Here is a 15,926-nt window from a genome sequence, read left to right as displayed (position 1 = left end):
TGATGATTTGCAACCTTCCTGCTTAGGACAAATGTTTGAAATGAGCACCACTTATTCTAACAGAGATTGTCTCAACTAGTTGATGGCACTCCATTTTTTCTATTTCTTAGATGTCAAAGTAAGCCCAAGGTATTTAATAGGCGAAGTACCAATTGAGAAATCAGTGAAAGCTAGAATTTCAACCTGAGTAACCTCATCTACACACACATAAAAAAAAAGGCAGCCCGGTGCACTAAAGCTACCGCTATGCGCGATGTCCGGGGAAGGGCCCCACCACAAGGGTGTATCGTACGCAACCTTACCTTGCATTTCTGCCAGAGGCTGTTTCCAAGGCTTGAACCCGTGGCCTCCCGGTCACATGGCAGCAACTTTACCAGTTATTCCAAGGCTCCCCTTCTGACCTCATCTACACAAACCAAAAAAATGTTAAGACTTATCCGCAATAGCTACTAAGTCAGTGACACTGCAGAAGTGGTTCAGTGGTTCATTTAATTACCTTTCAATTGACCTTATGTTTCCTTTATATAAGAACATCAAATCATGAACAAGGTGAAATTTGTGGGCTTCAATTCCTAGCACATAGGATGAAAATTAAAATTAGAAAGTTCACACATCTTATTCAAAGTTTTAGCGAGATACTCCATTACAGGGATACATAATAAAGCAGATGGTGGATCTCCTTGTCAGAGTCCTATTCTTGATTCAAAATAGCCATGCCCTTCACCATCTACTTTAATAGTGTATTTTTGTTGTTAAAACACAAACAATCGCCAACTCAATAAAGGATGCAGGGAATCCATATCTAGCCAGTGCTTCTTACATAAATCCTACCTTACCATATCATAGGCCTATCTGAGGTCAATCTTCATCAAACATCTAGTAGAGGTTTCCCAATTATAATGTCTCGTTAAGTCATAGCAAATGAATGTATTGCGGACTAACGATCTTTCTTCAACAAAGGCAGCCTAATTTTCCGCTACCAAATGAATTAGTGCCTTTCATAGTCTCCCTCAAAGAAGCTTGAAGATACAATATGGTTTTGGGCTAAATTGGCTAACTAAAAATGGAACAATAACCTTAGGAATTAGGCAAATTATAGTAGAATTGATCTGTTGGAGCAGTCTATCATTACTGAGGAACTAGAGGATAGCAACTGTCACATCCTCTCCAATCACACACCATGCTTTCTTAAAAAAGTCACCCCCACATCCATCTGGTCCAAGACTCTTGGTGCTGGCAATAGTAAACATTGCATCTTTCACATCCTTTGCTAGACAGGACTGTATCAAGTCTAATTGTTTTTTAAAGGATAGTGTATGACCATTCTTGAGGAAGCTATTAAAGCTTTGATGTTATCTTGTTCTATCCTACCAAGGAGGTTTTGATAATATTCCATAGAAATATTGGCATAGATAGTGGATCAGTCTGTAATACACATCTTGCCTGTCTCTTAGTTTGGTAACTGCCTAATGCAATTTCCTACGTTTAATGATATAATAAGAGTACCTTGTGTTATCATCACCAAGCTTGATCCAAGTTGCTTTGCTCCTTTGATGCAAGAACATTTTGGCTAAATAGGATGATCTTCTAAATTTCTGACATTGTAACTTCTCCCGTTCATGTAAACCTTGAGTTAGAGGATCTCTTTGCAGTGTGTCTTGGCTTGACTTATACCTCCCTATTTATTCCAACATCTGTCAGGGCTGTTCTAAAGTTTTTCTTATTCAGCTCCTTCAACCTGTATATAAGGGACTTTAGCTTTTTAACTATCTATAACATCATGCATCAGTAGTGGGAGTCCCCCATACCACCTTCACTCTATCAATAAAACAACGATGACTTGACGAAACATTGCAATACTTGAATGGTCTATTAGGTCTCTTCTAGTATTAGTTGTTTAACCTTGATGAGTTGATGGGGCAGTGGTCACTGTGAGGAAGTTGGCATTATAGTCAGTCTTTTAATTCCACCATTCATTATTCGTAAAGACCAATCAATCTTAGAAAAAAAATTCTATTCTCTCCTTGTTTATCACTCCATGTAAATCTATTTTCCTTTGAGGGGAGCTCTAGCATTTCACAAATCTCCAAATAGATTTGAAAATTCACTACCTCCGAAACAGAGACTGGACTCCCTCCTACTCTATCTTCCATATTCAAAATGGAGTTGAAATCACCCATTATGATCCAAGGTTTATGACATCCATTCTTAATTGTTTCCAAATAGCTCCATAGGTTTCTTCTTTCTTCCTTTGTATTGTGCCATAAACTACTATCAGAAGGAACTCCACATTCAATATTATATTCAGTACCTTAAATGTAATAGCGTGTGCATTACCATCAATGTAAGTTACTGTGAAGTAATCTGGTCTCCATGTTAGCCACATCCTCCCATTATAATGGTATTCCAGATTAGTAATATAAGTCAATTCATGGAAAAGTTTATCAGCTACCTGCTCAATCTTTTTTTACTTTTATCTTTGTATCCACCAATCCTATTAGTCCTGCTGATACCTTTATTGTAGAGAAGTAGAACCTTCTTCTTATTAGGGCCATTTAGGCCCCAACATTCCAACAAAGTAGATTATACATGGCCAGAAGGAAGAGTTCGAGTACCTCCCTCATATCCGACCTTCCAACTAGCATATTATCCTTTTCATCTTCTTCTTTGTCTAACTATTGAAATCGGTTATTGGAATGGATTCTATTGTGTGTTCTCATCTGCTGCTTACTTGTGTTCAAAGGTATTATTCATCCATCCTTCATTGGTTGTGTTTTGTTAGCATGCGCACTGGAGCCCTCTTTTGAAATATTGTGCATAACTACTTGCTGATAAGTAACTTTTCCATGTGATGTGCTTCTAGTACCCACCACTGTTGGTTCCTTGGTGCTCATATCTTTCCCCTTGCCTTTGTCAATGGCCATCCTTTGAGCTCTAGTATTTAAACTCAGGGCTAAAGAAAGAATTTGACCCAATTAGGTACAGAGAGCAGTTCATCCCTCAAGAATTCCATATCTGCAGTCCAAGCCCTTCACTATGAATGGTATGTTGTCAAAGTGGTATATACCACCCTGAATGACTTCATTTATCCCATAGCAATATGAAATCTAACCAGCGTAATTCCATTTTTAATCTGCACTTTATTGATGCCCATTGTTGTTTGACCTTTGTATGTCAAAGTTATTCCAAATTGAAGTTTTACCCCCCACCCCCCTACATTTAGGTTTGCTTCTACCTTCTCTGCCCAAGATAACCTCTGAACTATATCCATGGATTCTCCCTTCTGGATCTGACTTGGATTTGTACCATTGCCCTTATTTGTTACAATTGATTACTCCGTAGATTCGCTGTTCCATTGTCTTCTGGATGTTCTTTAACGATGTTCCTTGCCTCTTCTAGTTCGTTGTTTCTTTGAGCTTCTAGAGGCAACTCCACTGATGTAGATCACTGTTCCATTGACATCCAGATGTCCAGCTTCTGCAACTTCATTCTCCGGAAGCAAGCTCTCTTGAGTTTCCTCCACCGACAAGGATTTTTTATACTCTTGCACTTGGTTCCCCTTCTTCTTCACCTATCACCACCCTTGGCAGCCGCTTACTGATATTTTAGAGTGGGGGAATACATGCCCTCTTCCCCATGGGAGGCTTACATTAAGGTGACCTACACCGAGAGAGAAATATCTCCTTATATTTTCATGGGGTATGATGTTGTGTTGGACTAATTGGAAGAAAAGTAATGCATGAATGTTTGAGAGAAAGTCTAAATCAGTAATTATTAAGTAGATATGCATCTCCTTACTGTTATTTTTTGTGCAACATGACCATTGCAAATGATATAAAGGTTATGATAGACCTCTTGAGTTGATTACACATTAAACAGTGATGTTGACCAGTAAAGATCTGGACATCTTTTTGTTGCGTACTTTTTAATACAAATTCTTTCTAATAATAGGAAAGACATATGCTTAAATTATGATTTTACCCTAGCTTTTGTTTTTCTTTTTTCTTTTACATGTCTCCAATATCTTTATCTATTATGGTCAACGTACCCAAAATCTATTGACCATAGCCGATATGGATCCCACACTCATGTTGTGTCAACACGGATGCAACACTTGGAAGTAAAGAGTCCGCACAACTTAGCATTAAATAGCTCAACCTGTTTTGATCAGCCCAGCCTACCTATTTAACCTCTAAGAATACAATGATTCGAAAAGTAAGCCTTAAGATAGGAAAAAGAGAGTAATTTGATGTCTGCCAGTCAACAAAGCCTTGCACTTTCTTTGGGTCCATCCCCACTTGGTTCTAAGTGACCAAATGTCCAAGGAATTTGATTTCCTTCCAGGAAAACTCATACTTACCATCTTCACATAAAGCTAAAGCTTATACTCCCGCAAACGAGACAATACTTTGCGTAAATGTTTTAGGTGTGCTCAAGAGAGAGAATGTAATCACAATCGCGTCTAAGTGCACTACAACGCTATCCAAATACTTAAACAAAACATTATTCATTAAACCACGGAAAGTTATCAAGGCATTAGTCAACCAAAAATGCATTACAAGAATATCATATGAATCATACCTAGTTACACAATTAATTTTAGGCTCATTACCTTCTGCTATTATAACTTACCAATTATCAGACCTAAGATCTAACTTAGTAAACTAGCAGGCTTTGCTAAGCTTGTTCTAAGATCTTGCATCAACGGAACCAAATATTTTTTCTTCATAGTTATCTTGTTCAAAACCCAAAAGTGCACTCACATCCTTAGTGATCCATCTTGCTTCTTTTGGCATAGAATGAGAGGGGTAAGGGGGGTATACACCATCTCCCCAGACACCTCCTGTGGGATTACACTATGTATGTTGTTTTTGTTGCCACCCACTGTTGGAGTAGCAGTAAGATTGGGAACTGAAGCTTGGATCTGATTTGGGAAGCCGTGGATTATAGTGTAATAATTGTAATTGCTTCATCATTACGCTTGAGATTCCTAGAACATATCCCGTCAATGCTTGAGGGACTCAAGTCATGGATTATAATGCTTGACGAAATCCACATCCAGTCAGTGCTTCTTTTATGAAGGGCTGCTTGATTATCATACAAAGGTGTCATCTTATTGATGTCTTCAAACTTCAATTCTCTAAACAAATGTTTGATCCAAACTAGCTCACATGTTGCTATAGCGATTGCTCAATATATTATACTTTTACACTAGATCAAGCAACCACATCTAGTTTCTTGCTCTTTTAAGACACCACACTACCCCTATTAAAAACATGATTTCCAGACGTTAAACATCTATCAGAATGTGATCCTAGCTACCCACGTTTGTGCATCCAATGATTTGTTCATGCCCTTGATCTTAGAAAAATAGTCTTTTGCCCAGGGCTAATTTACATATCAAAATATATGGATTCTATGCTTGATTATCTAGTTCAAGGAAGGGAAAAGATAACATTTTCTTGGTAATCTCATACCATGTTATAAAAGTGAGATGCCACTAATGTTGGCTGACTTATTGTTAACTTTATGCTTAAATTGCATGGGTTTTGTAGAACCATTAATAGTGAGGGGATTTTAAGTTTCTTAGATCGTTTTAGAAAAGGTCATGGGATAAGCTTGGCACCAAATTGATGCCCTATTACACTTATCACTTTCATATCGACGGTCAAACTGAAGAGCTTAATGGTACATTAAGTAATGCTTATGTAACACCTCTTACCTTCGCACTATGGTTTGAATTGTTCGATGCATGAAATTAGACTTGAACTTGGTGAATTTGGTTGTACCTAGATGTAAATTTTAAGGCTCAAGTGTGGGAAGTGTGTGTGAACGAAGTTCGTAAGGGAACTCTAGCAACAAGTTGGGTTGGAAGATTCTCCATTGATTAAATGCCCGTATAAGCTTGTGCATGGTTCAACTTTAAACAAGTATATCTCCGAATATATTTGGAGTAAGACGGTATGCTACCTAGAAAATTAAAGTCATATGAATCTAGTTTCCGAGGCATCAAACTGTTTGTCATTTTGGACTTTTCCACAAGGAGATGTGATTGTTTTACCGGAAGGTAAGAGAAAAAAATGTCCACGACCTTCCCTACAACTTAGCAGAGTTGTCCGTGACCTCACAAAGATGACTCCAACCTAGCAGAGATATGTGCGACCAGTATTGTTGGGTCCACCTATAAATAGCCCAAATGAGGTCCTGACTTCATTTTCAACTTTTTTCTTTCACGTGAACGTCTCAAGGTTTCCCAAGGTAAATTTTTCTCCTATCATCCTAAGGCAAGGTAAGAGTTCTCCCTGATCTTACAACATGATTCCTTTAACTTATAGACAATTCTAGCATCATTGTTCTTCTCCACGCTACATTTTTCACGTCTATGAGTGTTTCTCCATGAACGAGTTCGGGTTTATGATGAAAATCGCATGTCTTGTTTTTATTGGTTCCTTTGAACTTCAAGAATTCTTTATGATATTATTCATGTTGGGTTCAAGTTAAAAGTGTGAATGGAAAATGGAGGAAATTAGTGGAGGAAAAAATGATATCACACTTAAAAAGGAAAGTGTACTCAAAAATAAGGAAAGCCTACTGTGGGAGAAAAAAACTTTCATGTGTTCTTATTAAGAAACACATCTCCACATGGATAGTGAGGCAAGAACAAAGAGGTGCCTCGCGCCGTAGTCTTCGGCGCTCGCTCAGCTTTGGCTTTGGCTTTGGTAGTGTCAAATGATCGATGAGATTAATTTTTTGGACAAAATTTATTTGAAACTTGAAAAAAATATAGTCCGAAAATCCAAGGAAAAACGCAATAAATTTTTTCTCCGTTAACGTGCATGCAGAAACGCTGAAAGTTACTCGGAAGAGACAACTTTTCGAGTAAAAGACACACTGTTTCGGGAAAAAGGATGACTATTTGGATGGTTGTAACTGTTTGGAAAAGACATATTGTTTCGAATGGACAGACATGACTATTCAGAAAAGATACACCTTTCCGATGAACCATTGCCTCCTTTCCTAAGGGGCACTTCATGGCTATATAAAACTGCATTTTTCCACAGCTTCAGTACAAAAAATTTTCTGAATTACAAACACTTCTGGTCTTCTAAAAACTCTGTGTGATCATCTCCCGTTGAGTGAGTTCGAAGTCGATAGTTTGAGGTACTGCTACTTTCAGATTGTAAGCCATTTTAGCCTGGGAGAAAAATTCCGCAACCTCGGGTACTTGAGGGGAATTATTTCCTTATGGACACTCTGTAAAGTTGGAGGACTTGGCTTTATTTCTGTTTCATCTTATTTCTTAAGTGTAACACACTTCTTTGATAGTTCGTATTGAACTTGTGTTGAAGGTGTTGAAAAACTTCATAAGTGTTCTTGAAAAAATCTTGAACTTGTGTTGAAGTTTAGTGCATAAACATACAGATTTTGTGTTACCCGAAACAGTGATTTGAAGACATAAAAACTTCATTACAAGTTAAAGGTCATTCGGTTAACGATTGAAAATCATAAAACTTCATCGTTAAACTAGAAACAAGGGGTGTTTAAAGTTGCTACAACTTTATAAGTAGTATTTCAATATACTAAAGTTGACTGTGTTTTTGTGATAGGAAAATGACTACTGACAGTCATGTGAATGATGCTGGGACGAGTGTGGCAGCAACAAATATTGCTACAACGAGTCGTACGAGTGCTCCGCAGGCAATGACACCAGCGGAGAAACTCAAAAAATTCGCGGGTGTTGATTTTAAAAGGTGGAAACAAAAGATGTTCTTCTACCTTACAACCTTGTGTCTTCAAAGATTTACATTTGAAAAAGCTCCAAAGTTCCCCGAAGGAACTTCGAACCAGGAGCGATTTGTCATTATGGAGGCGTGGAAACATTCTAATTTCCTATGTAGGAATTACATTCTAAGTGGCCTTCAAGATGACCTATACAATGTGTATAGTGGAATGAAGACGTCAAAAGAGTTGTGGAGTGCACTGAAAAGAAAATACAAGACTGAGGTGCTAGAACCAAGAAGTTCTTTGTTGCAAGATTCCTTGAGTATAAAATGATTGACAGCAAGTCTGTTGTATCTCAAGTACAGGAACTGCAAGTTATCATCCATGATCTTCTTGCGGAAGGTATGAGTTTTCTAAATACCTTAGTAGAACATGTTAAAAATGTTCTTAATGTTCACATGAACTTTATTATAAGTTTGGCTGTGAACGAGGTGTTTCAAGTTGCGACAATAATAGAGAAGTTGTCACCTATGTGAAACGACTTCAAGAACTACTTGAAACATAAACGAAAGGAGATGACAATCGAATATCTCATAGTAAGGCTGCGCATTGAAGCAGACAACAAAGCCGCAGAAAGGAGGTCGAAAGGAAATTCTGCAATGAGTGGAGCAAACATTGTAGAAGACGACTAAAACAACTCGAAAAAATGAAAAAAAGCTGAACAAGAAAGCAATCAACCTAAGAAAAATTCAAGGAAAAATGCTTTAATTGTGGCAAGAGTGGCCACAAGTCAACAGATTGTTGTGCCCTAAAGAAAGGCAAGAAGAAGGACCAAATAAATAAGGCTGAATCCAAGAACGAAATGGACGATCTGTGTGCCATGCTGTCTGAATGTAACTTGGTGGGAAATCTTCGAGAATGGTGGATGGATTCCGGTTCCACCAACCACGTTTGTGCAAATAAAGAGTTGTTTGCTGCATTTGCTCTGGCTCAAGGAGAAGTGAAATCTATATGGCAAACTCCGCAACTGCAAAAGTTGAAGGAACAGAAAAAGTCTGCCTAAAAATGACATTAGGAAAAATGTTGACTCTTAATAATGTCTTGTATGTACCGGAGTTAAGAAAGAACTTGATTTCTGTATCACTTCTTGATAAAAATGATTCAAATGTGTATTTATTTTCAGAAAAATTATACTTAGTAAATGAGAAGTGTACATAGGAAAAGGCTACCTCACTGAGGGCCTATTTAAGATGAATGTAATAAATGTTGAAATCGATAAAAGTTCTATTTCTTCTTACTTTCTTGAGTCTAATGATTTGTGGCATGAACAATTAGGACATGTCAATTACAAAACAAACTAAAATTTGATTAACTTAGAAGTTTTGCCAAATTTTGAGTGCAATAAATCAAAATATCAAATGTGTGTGGAATAAAAGTATGCTAAGCATCCATATAAGTTCGTTGAAAGGAATTCCAATTCCATAGACTTAATCCACACTGACATTTGTGATATGAAGTCAACACTATCTCGTGGTGGGAAAAAATATTTTATAACTTTTATTGACAATTGCACTAGATACTGTTATGTCTATTTGCTAAACAGTAAGGATGAAGCAATAGATGCGTTTGGGCAATATAAAACAGAAGTTGAAAATTAGTTAGAAAAAAAGATCAAAATCATAAGAAGTGATAGGGGTGGAGAACATGAATCTCCCTTTGCGAAAATATATGTAGAGAATGGAATTGTCCATCAAACTACGACCCCGTATTCACCTCAATTTAATGAAATTGTGGAAAGAAAAAATCGAACCTTAAAGGAAATGATGAATGCCTTACTAATAAGTTTAGGTTTACCGCAAAACTTGTGGGGAAGCTATCCTTACAGCTAACCGAATCCACAGTAAGACATTATCAATTCCATATGAAAAATGGAAAAAAAGAAAACCCAACTTGAAATATTTCAAAGTGTGGGGTGTTTAGCGAAAGTCCAAATTCCTATGCCTAAAAAGGTCAAAATAGGACCTAAAATAGTGGACTGCGTATTCATAGAATATGCTAAAAGTAGTAAAGCATGTCGTTTTTTGGTTCATAAATCCAAACATTTGGATATCATTGAAAATACGGTAATTAAATCAGATAATGCTGAATTCTTTGAACACATTTATCCATATAAAACTAGACATAAACAATCTAGTGAAAGGTCTAAACGACTTAGAGATGAACCAAGCGAGGATGTACATAATAATGAGAATCCAATATGTAGTACACATCAAAGAACGTCAACTTCGTTTGGATCAGATTTTGTAACATTTCTCTTAGAAAATGAGCCTCAAACATTTAAAGAAGCGATGACGTCCTCGAACTCATCCTTTTGAAAAGAGGTTGTCAATAGTGAGATTGATTCAATCTTAAGTAAGCATACGTGGGAGTTGGTTGATCTTCCTCTAGGAAATAAACCTTTAGGTTCTAAATGGATCTTTAAAAGGAAAATGAAAGCGAATGGTACTATTGACAAATACAAGGCAAGACTTGTAGTAAATGGCTTTAAATGGAAGGAAGGCCTTGATTACTTTGATACATACTCGCTTGTAACGAGGATAACGTCTATTCGGATGTTAATTTAATTGCCTTGGCGGTGGTATATGGTCTTGAAATCCATCAAATGGATGTGAAAACAACATTCCTAAATAAAGAATTGGAGGAAAAAATTTACATGGAAGAGCCTGAAGATTTTGTGGTTCCAGGTAAAGAAAAGAAGGTGTATAAACTTGTTAAGTCACTTTATGGACTAAAACAAATACTTAAACAGTGGCATGCAAAGTTTGACCAAACCATGTTGCAAACGGATTTAAGATAAACGAATGTGATAAATGTTTTTACATTAAAGACACTCCAAATCACAAGGTCATTATTTGTTTGTATATGGATGATATGTTGATCATTAGTAGAGACATTTCTGACATAAATGCAACGAAACGAATGCTTAAGAGCAAGTTTGATATGAAAGATCTTGGAGTTGCGGATGTGATCTTAGGAATAAATCCACAGAACTCCACAAGGATTGGCATTGTCACAGTCTCATTACATTGAAAAGGTACTTGAAAAGTTCAAGTATTTGGAATTTGGTATTGCCAGGACTCCATTGAACGTTAGCTTTGCATTTCAAAAGAATGAAGGTGAAAGTGACTCACAGTTGGACTACGCAAGAGTGTTAGGATGTTTAATGTATATCATGAATTGTACACGGTCAGACATAGCATGTGCTACTAGTAAGTTAAGTCGGTACACGAGTAATCCCAATAAAAATCATTGGATGGCAATGAAAAGTTTTGGGGTATCTTAAATACACTCAAGACTATGTTTTGCATTATAATAAATATCCCTCGGTAATTGACAGATATAGTGATGCAAATTGGATCACCGGATCAAATGGAGTAAAAGCCACGAGTAAATATGTATTTATTATAGGTGGAGGAGCAGTCTTTTAAAAATTGTCCAAACAGACATGTATTGCTCGCTCCACGATGGAATCTGAGTTTATCGCACTAGATAAAGCCAGTGAAGAAGCTGAATGGCTCCAAAATTTCTTAGAAGATATTCCTTATTAGCCCAACCAGTGGCACCAGTATTTAAACACTGATAGCCAAGCGACGATAGGTAGGGCAGAGAGCATGATGTATAATGGTAAATCTCCTCATATAAGACGAAGACATAATACCATTAAAGAACTTCTCTCTAGTGGAATTATCACTGTCGACTATGTGAAGTCAAAGCATAATGTGTCGGATCCACTGACAAAAAACTTATCTAGAGAGGGAGTTGAGAGAACATCCAAGGGAATGGGTTTACGGCTTAGGATAAGTCAGCATGGCGGTAACTCTAGTTCACAAACTGGAGATCCCAAGAGCTAGGTTCAAGGAGATCAAACAAAGTTATGTCAGACAGGTTCAACATTGTCAATATATCCAACCTATTCTCATGATGTAGACATTGTTTAGGAAACAAGGATAAGACTTATGGTGTGAAGTCTTTTAATGATTATCTAAATTTGGTAGATTTTACCAAATAGTTTAATTTATAGGATTGAACGTTTAGAAATCACCTATGTGAGGGCAAAGTGGAAGCCGCTTCAAGGAGAATGTTAGTAAAGGCCTATTCTCTAAGCTCTCATGAAATCGGGACGTGTTCATGACTAAAACAAACAAAATCGTGAGAACCATAAACGGTAAAAAGTTGGCTGTGTGACGTGTTGTCTAGGTGTACATTAAAGCTCGACGGTTCAAAAATATCAAATCTACCGACTGACCGAATGCATCCGATGCATGTTCACTACGGAAAGTTCAAAGGGAAACCCCTTTATCCAAATGCAATCAGTCTTTGCTTGATGATCACATACTTGTCCGTAAAAATTTTAAAAAGAGTGGTCATTCCCCATTCATGTGGGGGATAGTTGGGTTCAAGTTAAAAGTATGAATGGAAAATTGAGGGAATTAGTGGAGGGAAAAATGAGATCACACTTAAAAAGGAAAGTGTACTAAAAAATAAGGAAAGTCTATTAATTCTCCCACATTGGTGGGAGAAAGAAACTTTCATGTGTTCTTATTAAGAAACGCATCTCCACATGGATAGTGAGGCAAGAATAAAGAGGTGCCTCGCACCGTTGTCGTCGTTGCTCGCTTGACTCCGGATCTAGTCCGAAAATCCAAGGAAAAACACAATAATTTTTTCCTTCATTAACGTGCATGCAGAAACGCTGAAAGTTGCTCGGAAGGGACACAACTTTTCGAGTAAAAGACACACTGTTTCAAAAAAAGGGATGATTGTTTGGATGGTTGTAACTGTTCAGAAAAGACACACTGTTTCGAATGGACAGGCATGACTATTCAAAAAAGATACACTTCTTCGATTAACCAATGCTTCCTTTCCAAAGGGGCACTTTATGGTTATATAGACCTGCATTTTTCCACAGGTTTAGTACGAAAAATTTTTTGAATTACAAACACTTCTTGTCTTCTAAAAACTCTGTGTGATCATCTCCAATTGAGTGAGTTCAAAGAATTCGATAGTTTGAGGTACCGCTACTGTCGGATTGTAAGCCATTTTATCCTGGGAGAAAAATTCTGCAACCTCGGGTACTTGAGGGGAATTATTTCCTTAAGGACACTTCGTGAATTCGGAGGCCTTGGCTTTGTTTCTGTTTCATCTTATTTCTTAAGTATAACACACTTCTTTGATAGTTCGTATTGAACTTGTGTTGAAGGTGTTGAAAAACTTCATAAGTGTTCTTGAAAAAGTCTTGAACTTGTGTTGAAGTTTAGTGTATGTTAGTGTACCCAAAACAACAATTCACTCTCTACGGTATCCCTCTTTCATGAATTCTATGACTTTCATCATTAAGTTCGAAAATATAAGAAATATGTTTTGTCCCGAAATTCGAGTTTGATGATTCTCGTAAGGATTTTACTTTTGATATGACTTTTGTGACTATAAACCATGATTCACGATGTGATGTCTATAAGGAAAAATGACTTGTGATTTATGAGCTTTTCAAGCTAAAACATGATATGAGCTGGTCCTTTCATGTTTAAGATTTCAAATACCCCTCATGAATAATACTCCTAATTACGATAAACCACTTGTGAATTTGGTCATCACTGGTATGCGCCTATCAATGGATCTCTAAGTACCCTCATTGGTCAGGTATTTCCAAAGTCGAAATCCTTAAATAAGCACTCTTAGAGTCTGTATCTATCAAGTCATATATGTGGGTTTACTATCCAAAGTTCTTATATGCCTTATGAAATCTCAAGATGTTTTATCACCACATTTACATAAATAGAGTTTATGACATTTCCCCACACCAGAGGCAGCTCAAAATAATTGGAGGCCTAAAGTGAAGTTTTAATTAGAGGATTAAATCTTAAACAAACTCCATACATATTCTATTTGAAATCTAATTTGTTTTAGATGTAAACTTACTACTAAATATTTATTATAATCAATTTATTTGATTAATTCTTTTTTTTCAATTGTTAGTTTTAGGTAGAATTTATCAATTTACTAAAAACATCCTTCCACAGAGAAATCACTACGAGAACATGACAATTTAAGATAAAAATGATGGTGTTAAAATCATAGAATCCGATTTAAGAAGTTGATAACTTGGCATTTCCTACTTTTATGTGTCTTCTTTGATGCTTGAAAACCTAAGAAGGAAAAAGAAAGAATTTGTAATTCACTTTGTTCAACGCTTTTTGACTATTCGAGATAATTAAAGATTTGAAGAAAGAGAGTAAAAAGAATAATACAGTGTGAGAGTGAGTGTTAGCGGACATAATGTAAAAAGGTAAAACAACATATTCTTTTTTAGGGGGGTAAACAGGGGCGGACCACGTGTTTTTTTTGAGTGCTCCGGCACCCACTAGACTCGACATAGATTAGGTGTAATTATATAAGAAATACAAAATAAATAATATAATATATTAAAATGCACCCAGTGAACAAACACATAACTGGGTGCAGTGGTTTGAGGTTGGACTTCCATATCCAGGTCCCTGGGTTCGATTCCCTGTAGCTGCACATTACTTTTTATAAGTTTTTATGCTACTTTACATTAGTATTTGCACGCACTAAGCTTCTTTATATATTATTTATTTATAAATAATATATTATTAAATATTAATTACAGAATCCCTTAGTTGATTTTTTTTTTGAAATCTTCAACATGAAAGGACCAGCTCATATCATGTTGATTCTCGTAAGGATTTTACTTTTGATATGACTTTTGTGACTATGAACCATGATTCACGATGTGATGTCTATAAGGAAAAATGACTTATGATTTATGAGCTTTTCAAGATAAAACATGATATGAGCTGGTCCTTTCATTATTAAACATGATGCGGAGTTCATTTTTGATGTAGTTCATGGAAGAGAATGCTCGTTCCACAGAAGCAGTAGCAACGGGAAGAATGAGAGTCAACTTGATGAGTAAATAAACAAGAGGCCAAGTCTAATGCAATTCTGATTCAACCAAAACTTTAGCAAGATCAGTAATTCCCTTCATATTGTAAAATCTTTTATCAGAACCCCGAACATGTGCTATGAAGTTATCAAGCTGACAACTGAGATCTCGAAGTTTGTTGCTATCAAACTCATTTGGATAATATTCAGCCAACCTCATTATTTTTTTCTTATCAAAAATACCAAATGACTTGGTTGGATGTAAACAAGTCATACCAAGAAGTAAGTCAGTACTAACAACGTCGAAACAATTATTAAGCTCCTAAAGTAGCAAATCAATAACAGCATAAAATCTTTCAACCCGAAAATGATGAGAATATGTAACATCAAGAGCTCTACGTTTCGACTTACCAGGAATGTAGCGAGCATCCATTTTTGGGATCGCTATCTCATATTTATCACAAAAAGAAAAGACATTATCCAGTAATGATCTCCATCCACTATCCCTCATCCTTTGCAACTCTTGCTTTGCAGTATTGAGCAGTTTCAGAGCATTGACAATATCTTGATCCATCTTTTGCAACAAGTTGTTCAAATAATTTGTTATCATTAGAACTTTCCACATCAAATGTAGCATAAAAGCAAAATCAAACCCCTTAATCGTATTCTCAAGAGTTTCAGCTGCAAGTCTGTCAAGATAATTTGGGCACTCACGTGCAGCAAATTCAAGCACATAAAGAATTGATAGAAATATGTCAATGAAGTTCTCTAACGTCTTACAGTGAGAACCCGAACGAGTGTCACATGGCCGTTGAAGTCCGCGTTCTTGATTTAGTCCCTGTCCAGTGTGCACTTCACCAGAAATGATCAACTTTTTTAATTTTACAGCTTGATGTTGTCTGAGCAAATCCCTGCGCTTATATGATGCTCCAACAATATTCAACACATTAGTAACTAAACAAAAAAAAATCATCTGAATTCTTCTTCACAAGAGCCACGAGTGTCAGCTGCAACTGGTGAGCAAAACAATGAGTAGAATAAGCAGATGGAGTATCACGCAAAATTAAGCTCTTAAGACCATTTAGTTCACCTTGCATGTTACTTGCACCATTGTAACCTTGTCCACGTATTTAGGATGGACTTAGTGAGTAATCTAAAAGAAAAGAATAGGTTGACTCCTTTAATGATCGTGCAGATGTATCACTAACATGGACAACACCAACAAATCGCTCTATCACTTC

The 15,926-nt window shown here is 36.6% G+C and overlaps 1 protein-coding gene across 6 annotated transcripts in view; it reads right to left on the bottom strand.

Annotated features, from left to right (window-relative positions):
- Window positions 1-15,926, bottom strand: part of LOC124889417 (agamous-like MADS-box protein AGL31) — a 32,099-nt gene that overhangs the window by 9,912 nt on the left and 6,261 nt on the right. The window contains exon 1 of one of the 6 annotated variants that reach the window (XM_047401114.1): window positions 15,097-15,920. The exons of 4 other annotated variants lie outside the window; for them this stretch is intronic. In XM_047401114.1, coding sequence (XP_047257070.1) covers window positions 15,097-15,658 — 562 coding nt within the window. In that variant the 5' untranslated portion in view covers window positions 15,659-15,920. Of the gene's footprint in view, window positions 1-15,096; window positions 15,921-15,926 lie in introns of those variants that run through there. One more of the 6 variants, XM_047401115.1, reaches the window with a different exon arrangement.

This window comes from Capsicum annuum, chromosome 12 (genome assembly GCF_002878395.1).
Source record: "Capsicum annuum cultivar UCD-10X-F1 chromosome 12, UCD10Xv1.1, whole genome shotgun sequence".
NCBI classification, from domain to species: domain Eukaryota; kingdom Viridiplantae; phylum Streptophyta; class Magnoliopsida; order Solanales; family Solanaceae; genus Capsicum; species Capsicum annuum.
Note: the sequence above shows the minus strand (reverse complement) of the source record. Positions and strands in the feature narration are given on the sequence as shown.